This window comes from Paralichthys olivaceus, chromosome 13 (assembly GCF_024713975.1).
Source record: "Paralichthys olivaceus isolate ysfri-2021 chromosome 13, ASM2471397v2, whole genome shotgun sequence".
Classification (NCBI taxonomy): Eukaryota; Metazoa; Chordata; class Actinopteri; order Pleuronectiformes; family Paralichthyidae; genus Paralichthys; species Paralichthys olivaceus.
Genome location: NC_091105.1, coordinates 3,297,349 through 3,314,503, shown reverse-complemented (window position 1 = coordinate 3,314,503; position 17,155 = coordinate 3,297,349). Strand labels below are relative to the sequence as shown.

General features: G+C 44.7%; 1 protein-coding gene across 3 annotated transcripts; it reads left to right on the top strand.

Moving 5' to 3' along the window:
• On the top strand, window positions 1–17,140 carry vwde (von Willebrand factor D and EGF domains). Of its 3 annotated transcripts, XM_069537981.1 has the most exons (32): window positions 1–329; window positions 1,117–1,307; window positions 2,227–2,458; window positions 2,579–2,653; window positions 3,216–3,463; window positions 4,088–4,177; window positions 4,377–4,524; window positions 5,198–5,412; window positions 5,501–5,574; window positions 5,721–5,994; window positions 6,206–6,402; window positions 6,492–7,342; window positions 7,928–8,064; window positions 8,310–8,474; window positions 8,740–8,844; window positions 9,286–9,400; window positions 10,184–10,434; window positions 10,905–11,124; window positions 11,349–11,486; window positions 12,078–12,290; window positions 12,435–12,464; window positions 12,558–12,887; window positions 13,144–13,239; window positions 13,765–13,860; window positions 13,943–14,038; window positions 14,296–14,391; window positions 14,613–14,708; window positions 15,182–15,277; window positions 15,354–15,449; window positions 15,593–15,688; window positions 15,781–15,878; window positions 16,356–17,140. In XM_069537981.1, exons 1-32 carry the CDS (start codon window positions 260–262, stop codon window positions 16,368–16,370), a joined length of 5,250 nt encoding a protein of 1,749 aa, XP_069394082.1. In that variant the 5' UTR covers window positions 1–259; the 3' UTR covers window positions 16,371–17,140. The 3 variants fall into 3 exon arrangements, with proteins under 3 accessions (XP_069394082.1, XP_069394083.1, XP_069394081.1); XM_069537982.1 differs by lacking the exon at window positions 12,435–12,464; XM_069537980.1 differs by having other exon boundaries at window positions 12,435–12,887.
• Window positions 17,141–17,155: the final 15 nt, after the last annotated feature.

Here is a 17,155-nt window from a genome sequence, read left to right as displayed (position 1 = left end):
CAGCTCAGGGGCAGATGTGTGCAGAGGTTTTGGAGGTTCGGGTCATGTTGCCCCTCCTAACGCACTGTGATGCTGCAGCCTGCAGGCAGAGTGTGATCAGCCGCTGCAGCCCGGCGCCTCCGATCAGCTCCTGCAAACCTCCACAAAGACAAACTCCGGATTTCACGCTGCGTCATTCGTCTTTTCGGGGCTTTAAAGGGAGTAAACGCGTGCGCTCCTGTCGCTCCGGGTGTTGCCAGTGTCTGGTCTCTGCAGGAACATGAAGCTTGAAACTCTAGTGAAACTTCTCCTTGTGTTTTTCCTTCCTCACGCAATGCGCGCTCAGACAGGTAAGTTTCAGATCCTTTACGCACGGTTTCCTCAAGTTTACCGAGCAAACTTCTTGTTTGGATTTTTCTCTGGTGTTGATGTTGAATTCATTTCTGAATCAAACCAAATCTGAAATCTGATTTCTAGGATCTATAGTTTTGTGCCTTTGCCAAATAGAAGCTGTCCCTCTTCTCTCATCCATCATGTTGCTGTCATCCAAGGCCACATAGCTCCAGGGTCATGGTCTCAGTCACGTACTGAGAACAGAGAAGTTCACTTTCTCTTCACCCACTTGTAGAGTCTGTGTTCAGGGGAAGCTGCCCAGGTCCGGATGAAATGATGGATGGATGAAGGATGGATGTGTGAGGACAGCTCAGCTCTGACAGCTCCTGTCATGTCCCTTCAGCGTCTCTCTGTCAGCTCTCCTCAGAATCAGACATGGTGTCACCTTTCACTTGACCTCTGAGGTCAGGGCCATGAGAGTGAGACCTGCTCCCTCTCTCCTGGTGACAGCTCGGGTGTTTTTCTTTCCCTCCGCTCTCATGTTTGTGGTCGTACGTTCTGATGGTTCCTGATCTCTACCCGGTCAAACTCTCTTAGACCTCTCTCCGTCTCCTCGCCTCCTTAACCACCTGTCTTCTTACTGATCTTTAGTTTTAAATGTCACCTTTTCCTGACTCGTTAATCAGTAAAGTATAAAAGTTTAACCATAAGCTTTATTTGAATGAATACTTGTTTGTCCTCCAGAAAACCTTCCATGTATTTCATGTGAACATTCAGTGTGTCTCTCTCTGGCTCTGCTCGCAGCGCTCCCTCCTGAATGTGCACCGGGGGGCCACTCCATCCTCCAGAACCCCTACCGCAGCGCCACCTTCAGCTCCAGCTGGCTGCAGCAGTCGGCCCTGCAGGACTTCATCTGCGACCACTCCCTCACTCCGGGCTGGTACCAGTTTCAGATCTTTGACAAGCCGGCCAGCATGCCCACTCAGTGTGTGGAGGTAAATTACCTTTTCTGTGAAACATCTTTGAAGGACGCAGGCACAGACGTCTGAGGTGAACAGCTCTGAGCACTTGTAGTTGGATCTCAGCTCCCTGCTCTCTATGCAAGTTATAATAACACACACATCTTTATTTGCAAAGACACAAATGTGTGGTTTCTAATTGACGGAAGGCAGCAGTGCACTGCCCCTCATCAATCCTGCTGGAAGCTAAAAGAAGAAATCAGGAAATCAGTTCAGAGCCGGTCTATCTCTTGGCATTTTCCAGACAAACCAAATTGCCTCAGATATTTGACAGACTCGTAAAAAGTGTCTGACGTCATGGGCATGTGATTTGTAAATCTCACTCCTATAAATCCGTGTTGACTTTGCGGTCACACACACAGTTATTGGTGAGTGTGTGTACATATATTTATGAAGGAGAGCTGGAATGTGTCTCATTTCCTGCGAGCGCCCCGCTGAGACGAGCCGGTGGGATCCATGTGAAGTGTCAGCCTCTCTTTTGCCTTCCCAGGGGATCCTCGCTCTCCGTGGGTGATGGATCCCTGCAGGAGTGGGCGGAGGACGGAGGAGAGGATCGCTGTGGACATGTGCTGCACAATAAGGAGACGTCTTTTACGATGATGACGGATAAATGGCTAAATTTGTCAGACCAGGGATTTAACTGTTTCAAGCACATATCCAGACTTCTAGCAGTTTCAGATGTGTTTCATATAATTGGAAAGTGAAGAAGTTTTTTTTTTTTAGGAAAACTTCACTTCCTGTGCTCAAGAGGAAAAAAAGCAACCATAAAACATTTCTAGCAGGAGCAGAAATGTAAAAAGTCGCAGTCATTTGCCATATTTCTGCTTAAACAGCCATTTGTGTGGTTTCTCTAGACTTTGACTCTTCCCTCCTTTGTCTCTTTGTGAACTTCCAGGTGAACCACTGTGGGACCCAGGCCCCGGTGTGGCTGTCCCTGCGTGAAGGCGAATCCTTGCCTGGACCGCTGGAGCTCCGGCAGCTGACGGCCTGCGCTGCCTGGCAGTTCTTCCCGAGCAGCAGCAAAGACTGCTGCTTGTTCCGCATCCCGGTGACCGTGCGTAACTGTGGAGACTTCTACGTTTACCTGCTGCAGCCCACACAGGGATGCATGGGATACTGCGCTCAAGGTCGGTCAACTGAACCTGCTTTTTAAGACTTCTCACTTTCTTTGACCAGCAATCGAGTGTGTTAATTAATGTTGATTTGCAACTCACCGTTATTGCTCCATCGCTCGATCTTTCCTACAGAAATGTCAGAGACTTTACCCACGACGTCGCTGACCTGTGGCCCTGACGAGGTGAACGTCGATGGAACATGTAAACGTGAGGATCCTGCTGCTGTGTTTATGGCCGATGCTTGTCTCCTCGTGTTAGGTCAAACAGCAGAACAATCAGGAGGTCAAGGAGTTGCCATGTGGACAGGAATGCACCGCCGGCCCCCTCACCGCTCCTCTTAATGAGCTGAGCATGTGTCCCGGGGTCCGCTGGGTCTCGTCTCCATGGCTACGGCCCTCGACCGGGGCAAAAGTTATGCCATGGCAGGTTTTAGGAAGCTGGCAGAGATGGAGGAGGGAGGTTTAATTAGAGGGAGATGACAACCCAGTCAAGTTGTTCCTCCACCAACCAGGGAAATAGTTTCTTTATGGACGAGGCTTTCAGAGCGTCAGTCACTTACTATAAAATCTTTTCATGTTTATATTCTTAATAAAAGTAAAATTACGATCTAATAAACTTTATTTATAGAACAAAAAGAACAGAAGATACATGCAGTGCAACTACACGTGTTAAAGTGAGACACTCAATGAACCTGGTTGAATCATTAATTAATGAGGATGTAAAAATGATCATTTCCAGATGTTATTAAAATCCTCCTCTTCTCTCTCAGCCGAGCAGCCTCCCTCACCCTCGGTGCCGGTGATAGTATCGGAGGTCACCGGTAACACTGTTTACCTCAAGTGCAGCTTCGACATCAGCCCCGGAGGCTCCAGCAGCTCCGGCAGCTCCCTGGGCTTCGTGGTGGCCTGGTCCCGTCTGTCACCTGAGGGACGGAAGGACGAGCTGAAGCAGGAGACCACCATCCAGACCTCGGCCTTCATCGAGCTGGACGGTTTCAACCTCCGCCTGGGGGACAAGGTCTGACGCTGGGCCGCGGTGCTTTGCTTTGTGGGGCTCTGGTTGGATTTAAGAAGAACTGTAGTTTATCAGCTTGAGCCCAAAAATAATAATCCTTGTTTAACATTAAGCGCAGGATTCTTTGTCGTAGCATTGTTTCCTGTCATTGTCACTTGGAACAACCGCAATTTTATGCTTTTAATATTTTCTATTCAGGTCCTGGACTCACAAATGTCCTAAGACTTATAAAGCTTGAAGTTTCCCCCACATCTGGACTAACAACAGCTGGACAGACACATTATAATATTTGAAATGTGTTAGATTGAATGTTTAAAGACAGTCTGCATGTAGCACTCCCACAACTGGACTTTCCATTCTTTGGAAATCAAATATGTGACTCCTGGAGTTTAAAGGCAGCAAATACTGGAGCAATGCTCAAAAGTGTTCGCTGCTCATCTGTGTGATCATAACCTTTAACTATAAAACCTTTTATTGATTCTGGATGTTCGGCGTGACCTTGATTAAGTTCATGACGATGGTTGGCGATGTAGTTACACTGATAAAGAAAAGAGAATGGATGGTTTGTACATTACTTCAAAAGAAAGAAAACAAATAAATCTTTCTCTCTTTCCTTCCCTTTCTCAGATTTACTGCTCCTGTTCCAGTTTCTTCTTGGAGTCCCCAGACGTCCGCGGTGCTTCAGTGGAAAGTCAGGAGTTTTTTGCTGGGATTAGGGTAAATCACAGTAATCTGAGACTGTGTGTCGTGTCTGGATACATTTTTGTGTGTTCATATGTTTTTGCATAAATGTTTATTCGATATTTTGTGGATATGTAAGAGAAATATGTTTCCCACTTCTCCGTCTGAATATCACGTAGCGGTGATGAAGTGTTTATGTATAAAATAGCTGACATTCCTCTTCTACAACATGCAGCTGATACCGGAGGTGAGCGTTGTGTCCGAGGACGGGAGACTGTACGAGTTGGTGGTGGAGAGCACAGTTCCTGTCCCGTGTGTGGAGGAGACCTCCTCCGCTTCACAGCTGTGCACTCTGTGGCTGCAGCTCAGCACCAGCAGTCAAGGTGAGAACTTCTGGCAGCAGAGTCTGGAAACAGGTCTGATAACAAGCCAGTCTGCAGAATACTTTACTTTCCAGTCAAGCTGTGGCTGTGTTTTTAAAATGGGGATTAAGATGTAACTTGAAATTCATTGTAATTGTTGAAAGCATGAATCCTTGGCTTTACACACACGAGTAAACAAAAGTAGAGAGAAACAGGTTTTAGGATGAGGAGAAACACATTTTAACCTTGGAAAATACATCTTGAGTAACTGTAGATAAAGACAAGCAGAGAGAAACAGAGCAGAAAAACTCTCCACTCACGTTTTTCCTTTAGATAATTATACTTTTCCAACTGACACCACACAGCAGTGATGTAATGATCCGTCAAAGCTGTCGCTCCCTGTGTTAGACGTGTTAGATCTGCTGTTGGATGTGTAAATTGAAGCTATCCTCTCTTTACCTATTTACACAAACACACACTGTGTGATTCTGTAAATAATCGGAGGAGATAAAAGTGCGTTTGATATATTCAAACGATGATTTGTTCTATCTGCACAGGTAACTAAAGGAGGGCTGTGTAGGGAAGTCATTCTATTTTACTGTATCATTACAGATCTCAATAACAGCTGACAAAGTGTGGGTTAGTTCAAATGACCCGTTTTATCACCATGTATAAAAACTGAAATATGTTGCAGATGTGGGGCTGCTGGGTGCGGATTTGTCTCTGTCCTCCTGTGTGGTGGATCTGTCCCATGGCCCCTGCAGAGTCGGGGTTTGTAGCCGAGCTCTGATCCACTTCAGCCCCATCACTGACTTTGTCAAAGACGGAAACAGGACAACTCAGATCTCTGTCAAACCCATCGCCACGCAGAACTTCCTGTGGAACGGATACTCCCCAGAACCTGTTGAGGTAAACACATCAAACTGTCCTGAGCGAGACGATAGTCGCCTGCGTCTCTAGGAGTATTATATTTGAATATTTGATCTCTCATTTTCAGATCACGGTAACGGATGTTCCCTCAGCCTACTGCTACGCCTTCACTGATCCTCACATGATCACATTTGATGGCAGGTACTTCAGTGTCTTAATCAGGGAACATCATACACTATATTCAACTGCAGTTTAACATAACGTGGAATTCTTCAATTGCACTTTAATATAGAAGCAAATATCTAATATGATCTAGTGACAGGAACCTGTGTTTTCTTTCCATGCAGATACTATGAGAGCTACCAAATCGGCACCTTTGTTCTGTATAAGAGCAACGTCTGGCCGTTCGAGGTCCATGTGCGTCAGTGGGAGTGCGGCAGTGTGGTGCACGCTGCCTCGTGCGTGTGCGGCTTCGTGGCGAGGGACGGCGGCGATGTCATTGCTTTTGACATGTGCAATGGGGAACTGGGTGAAACCAAACCTCATCTGTCTGTGAAGAACCGAGACCTGGGGAAGAGCGGCATTCGCATCACGGAGTCCTACCAGGGACGAAAAGTCACCGTGAGTTAACAGAGCTGTGTATTTTTTATGTTTAATCTTCACTATCATTACTGCAATACAATAAAAATATGTGTTTTTATACATCACCCACGTACATTCCTGCCAAGTTCCAGATTTAAAGCTATAGAAGACGAATATATCCATCATCCATACAGCTCATCTAACTCTGTTACACAAACCCTGAAGATGATCTCTTGTCTCTCGTCTCCAGATGACCTTCTCATCCGGAGCGTTTGTCCGTGCAGACGTTTCCGACTGGGGGATGAGTCTGACAGTGAGAGCCCCCGGTTCAGATCGGGGTCACACTGAGGGTCTGTGCGGGACCTACGATGGACAGTCAGACAATGACTTCCACTCAGCAGGGGGCGCCACACTGGGGGATCTGCACTCTTTTATATCCGAATGGAGGTCAGTTATTTTTAAGATGTCTTGAGCAGGAGTTTCTGTGAATGGTCTCTTTCCTCTTCACTGACATGTTCTTTTTATTCCTCCGTCAGACTCCCTCCAGGAAGCAGCCTGTTTGACACCCTGCCGTCCCAGCTGAGAGCACCGAGCCCCCGCAAGTACTGCACCTGTCAGACAGAGCCCCGCCTCGCGTCCTCCAGAGCTCGATTGCAAACGGTCACCACCCCTGACCCCACCTGCTCTCATTATGGCAACGTGCATGTCCTCAGCGTCATCCCCACTCTGGACGTCACGGCCGAGTACATCGGCTCAGTGGAGCTTCTCAAAGGCAACCAAAGACAGATGCTTCCCCCGGGTCAAAAGGCCCACGATCACGGTATTGGCTTCCACTTCAGAGCTTCCAGGGATGAATCTGTAACCTCATCCCAGAGTCAGCAGCAGAGAGGGAGGCGGCAGGCCCACCGTTACATTTCTAACTCCCCGCACCAAAGCCTCAGCCAGTCGGACTTAGAGGGTTTTACCTACTTCTTCCCCGAAGACCACGAACCAGCAGCTCAACTGGACTCTTCCCCAACGTGGCCCACACCCGCTGGCCTCACTGAGCCTCAGGCCCGGGCTCAGTGCCAGAGGGCTGTGGCACACTCGAGCATCGCAGTAGGTTGCGGGCGCCTGCTTGAAAAGTCACTAATCAACCACGTGGTGCTTATGTGTGTTACTGACCTGCAGCTGAAGGATGAGCAGTCGTGGCTGAATGCAACGTTGCCTCTGCTGGAGAACGAGTGTGAGAGGAGGCTGGTGGAGCAGAAGAGGAGAGAAAAAGAGCATCAGGATGTTCTGGCCGCCCTCAAGTGTCCCAGTCTGTGCAGTGGAAACGGACAGTGCTCGGAATGGGGTTGTGTGTGCTTCCCAGGATTTGGGTCCTATGACTGCAGTGTGCTGTCTGGTAACATACTGAACATACACCGACACTAACTCAACACTGAAGCTGAGATATCAGCTGGTTTTAGATGATTGAAGAAGAAATATCTGAGGTCACATCACAGTAGATAGAAATATATCTATGTAGAATGGTACTCAGGAGAGCGCATGCCTCTGCCAAGGTGTTTAAACTCAGATTAAGCCCGACAGCTCAGCCAAGTAAACTATGCAGATCATCGTTTTTTTTTTTAGGCCCTTTTCCGATCCGTCTACTAATTTTCGTGGAAACGTTTTCAGCGGTTTTTACGTTGTTCTGCTGAAAAACACACAAAGGGGCGGGGCAAACATGATCTCCTTGGTGCAGGTGATAAAACCAAGCTGCCTTTTCAGGCTCATCGAGTAGAATTAGGTTCAAAACAAGTGAAGAACTTTGATTTGATGTTATTTACTTGATCTGCACTGACACCACATCAACAATTAAAGTTGTCTTTGTTTCCAGTTGTAATTCATTTGGCAGTTGCATCTAGCTTCCCCTTGACTTCTATGGTGACAGATGTATGACTGTAACAGTCCCTACTGGTCTTTACTCTTTGTCGTTGATGTTGTGAAGACCAGATCCCAGAGATCACTGAGCTGGAGAAGGAGGGTCTGTGCGATGTGCGACAGGGAGACTGCTCCACCGTCCAGGTCTATGGTCAAGGCTTCAAGGACTCCTACGAGCTCAAGTGTGAGTTTGTTCAAGAAAAGGTACTTTGTTTTCCCGCTGTTTATTTTTCTGTGATATGTATTTGTATTTTCTTTTCATGTTTTGGTGGTGGTCATATTAAATGAATAAATACAGAGCAACTATGTCACAGGAAATTTTGAACACATAAAAGCAATAATATGAACAAGTAAAATATGAGGTGAAAAGAAAATGATAAAAACACAACATGAGAGCAAGTCTATAAAAGTGCGTTATAAGAAGTCATGTCTCTCTCTCTCTTGTCCAGTTTGTGGAAGGGGACTGGATCCTGGACGAGCCCCAGTTTGTCCTGGCCACCTTTCTGGATGTGACGGCCCTGGAGTGTGCACTCCCCCTGGAGGTCAGCCAGTCTCTTGCAGGCCTGGACCAGGAATCTGTGATGAACCGACCATTGGCCCGCTGGCAGATCAAAGTTAGTTTCTGTAACAGGGAAGCTTCTGTCACATTATTTTATCTCTCACACACTCCTGTGCATTGCTCAAGTCTTTAAAAAAAAAAAACAATTCATATTTAATCTTCTTATTATTTTTTAAGATCTATAATAATGAAAGCTCCCACAGAACACCAGTACCCTCAGTTCAACTTCTTGTAAATATTTGAGTGGTTGAAAATGAGACATCGTTCAGTTTATTTGTTTAATGCATTTCTCCGGTTTATCATCTTTCCTCTGATGGCAGGTTTCCAATGATGGCTACAGCTACAGCAACGCTAAGATCCTGACTCTGTACGATGGAGCCTGTCACATCTGCAGCCTCAACTCTGAAGTGCTCTGCACCCTGAGGGTGAGTCATCTTTCTCCAAAGTGATTTATATTAATATGTGGCTCAAAAAGGAGCAGCATGGCTAAAGATATTTGTTCCTCTCATTCTTTAACCACATCATCCTCAACAAGAAGATTTTTACTATCTCTGGATTTTTTAAATATATTTTGGACACCTCGTGTTTTCTGCTAAAGAGTGAACGTTCGTGTGGCTGTAAATTGTGAATGTGTGAGGTATTCATAAACACAAGAAACAGTTTTCTTTTCCTTTAAAATAAAATATGTTTAGTTCTTCATGTTCTGAGCATGTTTCACGTAAACCTGTGTCGCTCACCGAGGGAGGCCGGGGCTGTATTTCTTGATAAGTGATCAGTAAACATCAGGTTTCAAAAGGCCGTTTGTCTCCGAGAAGTAAACACGGAGCATGTGTGTTTTTTTTATAATATGTTGTTTTGCTTCCCAGGAGAAAACCTGCAACATTGACGGCCTGTGTTACAGCGAGGGAGAGTCCAATCCCAGCAGCCCTTGCCTCACATGCCGGCCAGACTCGTCCAAACACACATGGTCTATAGCAGAGAGTAAGAACACAAACATGTCCCTGTCCCGAATCTGTTTTGTCTCATAGGTTTGTTCAAATCAAACAGCAGAGAGAGAAAGTCCAAACTAAGCCGTGAGTGATGTTAAACTTTTTGAACTTCCTCGGTAGAGCTGAGGTTGGATCGCCATCACGGTGTTTTGTGGTCGGTGGTCGCTCAGGGCTGTTTGGATAATTTGTCAGCAGCTCTGTGCAGATTGGAACCATTGAAGTTGCTTCAGTCCCCCGGCGCTGACAGAAGAGTTTACCTCATTGTTACACTTTCTGACCAACTTTACTTCTTCAACTTAAAGTAGGTCAAACGCTGCTCTGCTCCCTTCAGAGGAAATTCACCATCGACTTCACAGGAGTTAAAGGATAATGACGACAGGCCGAGGTGGTGATTATGGATCAGGCTGATTATATCAGCTCCTTCATATATATCATCATTCACTCGTTTGATCATTCATGCGTTTAATCAATTATTCAATTATACTTTAAAAGGTAGAGTTGGACCGGTCCTGGATTTTTGATGTTAATACTGATACTTGAGACTTTAAAGAAGTATGACAGAAGTAAGGATTTGTGTTTCTACCTGTGTAAAACAATAACAACCACCACAGCTCACCTTCTTACCACAGAATATCAACAAAGATGGACGAAGCATCTCCACTTCCTCCCGTTGTACGAAAGCTAAAGCTAAAAATATCCCAGATTCCGATGCAGCCATTTTGTGAGTTTGAGGTACTCTGGAGCGATTGTTTCCCTCCTTTGTATTTCCCATCAGAGAACAAGCCCCCGGTGCTGCAGCCGCCGCCGTTTCATCTTCGCTCCTTCCAGGGTGAGAACTTCATCTATCAGCTCCAAGCTCAGGACTCTGAGGGCTTCAGCTTCACCCTGATATCAGGTCCTGAAGGAGCGTCTCTGTCTCCGGCCGGTCTGCTGATGTGGAAGGCCTCAGCTGAGACCTCGGACACACAGACGTTTTACTTCTCTATGATGGACGACTGTGACGCTGAGACCAGAGCATCTGTGCAGGTACTGCTGGCTTTGTTTTTATTATGTCATGTGGTAAACTTTACGTTATAGGATTTACATTACGTGTTAATAAATATCTAATTATATGAATAATAAAGACCTCAAACACGTTCACTCTGGTTCCAACAGCAACAAACAAGAGTCCACAGATTTTTGCTCTCTGTTGTTTTACTGCTGCCTACCACTAGAAGGAGCTGAGGATATGTTATTTTCTACTGAAGCTGCTGCGTCACAATTCCATATTTCATACTTCATATTGATTCTCAGCAGGTTTGAACTTTGTTAACACTGAAAATGTGACAAAATATAGTAGAATCAAGGTTAAGAAGCATAAACCATAAGGTTTTCTCTTTCTTTTTGTAAAACAATAGAGTCTGCTTATTGGTACGTTTGCCCAGGGTGACTGAAGTCTAAATAATGAATCAAATTTAGAGAAGTGGGTCTAAGACAGTATCTCTGGTTTCTCCCAGGTGTCTGTGCGTTCCTGTGAATGTCTAAACGGAGCTTCCTGCGTTACCAACGTCAACCTCCCTGTCGGCAGCGGAGAATACACGTGTGTGTGTCTCAGTGGATTCCAAGGGGAAAGGTGCGAGGTGGATATCGATGATTGTAAACCCAACCCCTGCAGACTGGGTCGCTGTATCGACGGACCAGACTCCTTCTCCTGTGTCTGCCCACCAGGGATGACAGGTACGCATCTTTAAGTGGATTCAGGGCTTCGCATTAAAGGGGCATTAATGATGGCATCTACTCATCTGTACAAACTGATCACCTTTCACTACCTGGGTCTTATTTTAACGTTGCTCTGCATTAAAGAAGTGACTGCACAGGCATGTTGGGTTGTATTGTCTCTATTTTCATTCTGGTTGATAGTTTTTAGAGTATTTTCACATTATGCCACTTTGTGTTTTCAGGCCGTACATGTAGAGAAGATCTTGACGAGTGCGTCTCTCAGCCCTGTTTCCCTGGAGCGAGCTGTAACAACACGCTGGGCTCCTTCATCTGTGGAGTCTGTCCACAGGGATTCAGCGGTGATGGAAGAAACTGCACTCGTAAGTCCTCTTCCTCAGATTTTATTGTGAAAAGTTTTATTTGAAGGACGAGGTGGTATTAGAAAGAACCAAGACCAGTGATGTGTTAGTCTGCGTCTCAGCACAGAGTTCTCAGAGTTCTTATGGTAAAAAGAAAAGCTGAAAAATGGGTCAAAAATTTCTTAAAAGAAAAATTAATAATTAAATTCCTGTAAAAATACTCAAAGTTAAGTAAATAGAAATGTGTTTATTTGGGATTTATTTTCAGCACAGATCTGTTGATGTGGTATTATATGATTTATCGGTTACAAAAAACAATGGATCTCAATTATCACAGATCAGTAACATATTTTATGTTTTAACTACACAGACAATATTCACATTTATTGTTGGTTTTGTATTTTTTATGAGATTTGGTGACAAAAAGAAAAATAAAGCATATCACCAAAATTTTCCCTAAGATGATGCTCGTCTGCTGCTTATTCAGCTTCAGGAGCATCTCACGATCACAGTTACGTTGAATGTTTTGGCCATATCCTCTCATCTCTAATGTTCCACATCACAAAGTTCTTGTTGTCCAGTTAAAGCTTCTCCGATCCTTTTGTCTCCAAGGTAACACAGAGTCAACGGCAAAAGTGGGAACCACGCTGGCAAGAGTCCCGCAGTTTTCCCTGAGGCCCAAACTCTCGGGCCTGACTCCGTGCAGCAGGAGGCCGTGTCACCCGGGGGTTCAGTGTTTTGAGAGCACCCACATCTCCGCAGGCTTCGTCTGTGGACCCTGCCCAACGGGTTTCCATGGAAACGGAAGAACATGTACAGCAACAGGTGAGAGTGAAGCGGTTCCTTATCATTTTAGATATGGATAAAAACAAGATGGATTCAACAAGTGGGACTTACAATCAGGGGGGGACATGACACCACCACCTCTAGTTTTTTAAGTCATATCCTCTAACTCCCAGTGTTTTACAGGTCAGGGAACAGTCACCAGCGGAGCAGACGGTCATTTTCACATTACCACATCAAATTCCAGCAAGGAAATGAGTCCTACCTCCTCCTCCTCTTCTTACTCCTCTTCATCATCTCCCACCTCAGCCAGACGAACCCCTGACCGGAGGACGAGACCAGAAGCCACCATCTCGACCGTCAGAAGAGTTTCGTCCACCGACAGGAAGACGACAGCGACTCCACAGAATCAAACTGTAACAGAAGTGTTTGCCTCCACTGTCCTCAGAGGTCAGCCCAGTGGGGTGGAGCTGACCCCCGACCTCACCACCGGGGTCAGGTGGGGGAAACCGTCTCACCACGTGACCTGCGCCGACTCTCCCTGCTTCCCGGGTGTTCCCTGTGAGCCCACCGTCACCGGGGCCTTTAGGTGTGGACGCTGCCCGTACGGTTTCACTGGTGATGGAGTCATATGTAAAGGTAGAGAGGAAATCGACCTTCTGAATGTACAGTACTCTCATTATGACACAACATTGTTCAAATCAGAGTATTAATCATGTACAATATCTGGTAATATACTAACTAGTGTGAGATACAAATTCATATTTCTTTATGTCAATTAAACGAAATGATATAATATAAATAACACAATATTATTCATAGGTGAAGCCTAATTTGTGCCTTATGCGTTGTTAGAGAGGCACCACCAAGTAAACATGTGATTTACGTGTTTCAGCCGTGTGCAGGTATCAGTGTGGGAGGAACATGGAGTGCTCTCTGCCCAACACATGCACCTGTAAAGAAGGTTACACCGGATACAACTGTCACATAGGTGAGAAGGAGACGGGTTTGATTCATTAAATCGTGTCGCGCTTCAGGTAACTAAAGCCCACATGTTGGTCCATGAACATGAAGCTCGGAGTGCTCTGTACATGGTCTACATCGGTAATAAGAAATACATATCATGGTAAATATCGTAATTAATGTTTGTGTTGATCAACCGATAAATCCATCAAGCTCAGGTGCAAAAGTAAATCAACGCTGGCTACATATATACAAAGTACATAAGGAATACACATTATATCATGTCACAGTAATAGTTGGTACTTCATAAAAGGCTCAAACTGAATATTCATCAGAAATACCAACTACATAAGTTGTCTCTGTCTAATTATCTGGTAATACAGCGAGTAAAACCACAGACAAAGATTAAAGTACTATATGTTATATATAGAGAAACACACAGACGCATGATGTAGGAAGATGCATCACAGGAAATGTAAAATATTAATTGTTAATATCAATTTTGTGAAGATTCTTCTCCCTCATCAGAACTGCCTTGTTTCTTCTCCCGCAGCCGTGTGTCGCCCCGACTGCAAGAACCAGGGAAAATGTGTGAAACCGAACGTGTGTGAATGTCCTGCGGGCTACAGTGGCCCCACCTGTGAGGGAGGTAACCTCAACTCGGTTTAATATGCTGACACACACACGTCATGATGAGTATTGTGTTGTTTACAACCTGTGTCGTTGTGTAGCGAGCTGCGAGCCGCCCTGTCAGCATGGAGGCACCTGTTTGGCCCGAAACCTGTGCACCTGCCCCTACGGCTACGTGGGACCCAGATGTGGAATCAGTGAGATGTTACTATATTTATATTGTATTATATGTGCATACTATTAATACTTTGACCTGGTAAGACATTACAATTTGTATTAAACACTTAAATTGTTTGCTTAAGTTACACAATAACCCAAATGTGAAAATAACAAGTGTTCACCTGTAACTCTGCAGCCTGAGTGATGATATGATTTCAGTTCTCTTGGTTTCAGTTGATAAACGTTTGTGTACTTGTATTTAGAAGTGTGTGTTTTAATCATGCTTGTGTCTCAGTGGTGTGTAACAGGCACTGTGAGAACGGAGGCGAGTGTGTGTCACCTGATGTCTGTCGATGCAAGCCCGGCTGGAACGGACCGACATGTAACTCAGGTAGCATCATGTGTTCACACTGCGGCTACATAGCGTCTGAATGTTTGCTTCACATGAATCATAAGTCTTTTAATATCCAGGTGTCACGAAAATGTGATCTTAAAGCGCAAGATACTGTAGGTTTAAAAAAAAAAAAAGGTTTTCAGACTGCAGTATAAAAAGATAAATGATATAAAGATAAATATTCTGCATCTCATTGTAGCTTCTTGTCCGCTCTGCAGCTCTGTGTAACCCCGTCTGTCTGAATGGAGGAACATGCATCAAGCCCAACATCTGTGCCTGTCCCAGTGGCTTCTATGGCTCTCAGTGTCAAATCGGTAAGTTGTTCTATGGTAAATTAATTATTCATTTTAGATCGTCGTGTTTTTCGGAATATTTAATAATCTGTTCGGCCTCCAGGAATTAATTTCGCTTCCAAATCTTAGACTTTCCCTGTTCTCACAGAGGTCAGAGGTCAGGGCCAGGTCACACAGATCTAGATCTCGTTAAGGGGCTTTGCTCTGAATTATTATAACATCAGCTCAGAGCACCAGGAGAGGAGCTGCGGAAAGAAGTCAACCACTTGCAACCACTGTAGAATTTTTGTTCCTTCCATTTTAGCCTGAGGATGAAGGTTTTGTCAATATTTCTAAAAAATGAATCCACTTACTGAACTGAATGGTGGGTATTACCCATGATCCCCGGCTTCCTGAACCAGAAGAGCTGCTGAAACACTATTTTAAACCAAAGGACTATCCATTGTTCATTTCTCTTGAAACCTCCAGTTGAACATTGTTGTTGTGTGTTTCAGCCGTATGTAATCCTCCTTGTAAGAATGGAGGTCAGTGCATGAGGAACAACGTGTGCTCCTGCCCCGAGGGCTACACGGGAAAAAGGTGTCAAAAGAGTAAGTGAGTTTACTGCCCACAAAGTTGAATGCAGCCTGATGCAGAAATCATTGTTCTGAATACAATGTGTTCCAGGCGTGTGTGAGCCGATGTGCATGAACAAAGGCAAGTGTGTGGGACCCAACACGTGCTCCTGTGCGTCTGGATGGAGAGGCAGCAGGTGCAACATACGTGAGTGTCTCTGTGTTTTGTGTCAAGAATTAATCCTGGCACAGGCTTGTTGACGCTTCGGGTAGATAAACCGGATTTCAGGTTTTATGCTCAAACTCTTGATCAAGCTGCCGCTGTGTCGTCCTCTCTGTTCTGACTTGTAGCCGTCTGCCTGCAAAAGTGTAAAAATGGCGGCGAGTGTGTTGGACCAAACACCTGCCACTGTCCCGTCGGCTGGGAAGGCCTGCAGTGTCAGACTCGTGAGTTTATTCCTGATAAAATAAGATTTTATATATTTATGAAAAGTGAAATCATGAATATTGATTGTATTTTAAAATCATTCCTTCCTCAGCGATCTGTAAACAGCGTTGCCTGAACGGAGGGAGGTGTGTCCTACCGGATTACTGCCACTGTCGTAAAGGCTACAAGGGTCTGACCTGCACAGTGAAGGTCAGTGTGAGGTTCATATAATCATATAATATGAAGTTCAGTGGGAGAAGTACCCAACGGCTCTAATACCTTCAGGGTTGAAGGTTCTATTCCCTCAGAGGTTCTGCTTTGCCTCTCCTGTACAGGGATTGAATCCAAGCATCCATTTTGTCTGAAAGGTAGAGGGAGGATGTTTGGGAGAGAGGTTTAAATATTTCTCATCGTGCAACAGATGTAATGTTCTTCATCCAGATGTTTAGAGGAGTCTGGGGATCATAGACTACACTGTAAGTGATATTAAATGAGTTTCTGGGTTTTTATTTTTGGCACAAATGCTTGGCTCTGTTACTTTATACAGGAGGCGCAGACTGCAGCTACAGAATACTCGAGAAACTGTAGTACTCTCTAAGTATAAAAAGACCGCCATCGCTTTTAATATGGAGAATAATGTAGTTTTGTGAAATCTAATTCTGTTGAATTTGTTTTACACCTTCACAGGCATCACAAGCATGATGGGAAAGAAGGAGAGAGAGACGAGGCGAAGGAAGCTACAAAATGCACAAAGCAAGATGAGAGCACCACAAGTTGTGTGAGTGTGTGTGTGTGTGTGTGTGTGTGTGTGTGTGTGTGTGTGTGTGTGGACGTTTGCATGTGCTTGAATGTGTGGCTGCACATTTGAGCACTAACAGAGGGACTTGATGTATTGCACTTGTCTTTGTGTCCCTGTGTATTTCACTACCTCAAGGCTGAAAGTCACACACATCTGTTGGAGTCATCAGCAGAGGTTTTATACAGATGTGAGTGTTTGTGTTAGTGCAGGATATCAAGTAGAAAAAGTCAACGGTTCATTCATAAGATGGAGGTTATTACCGAGCTTTTACTTCCCACTTTAGCCAAATTATAGCCTGGTTTAACTTTTACCAAACTGATGATGTTTGTTTCTTACTTTAGAGAGAATAAATAAATGTAAGTGTACTTTCTCATTCTGCTTAACTTAGATGATACACATCAGTAACTTGTTTTAGACTGAAGTCGTTTATATGAATATGTTGAAATTTAGCTGAATTACATTTTTAAGTTTTCTTTAGCGCTGTCTTTAATATATTGTTTGATCGGGCCCAGTTAAGTTATGGGCTGTCACGTATTTACACTGACAGTAAATCTAAGTATTAAAGTCATGACCGCCTGTTTGATTTAGGTTGTTTTTGAAATGTTTTATCAGCACCAGATTACACTGTGGTACAAGTCACATTTGACAAAATAAAGAAATGGATCTATTTCTATTCTTTAGTTTTTTT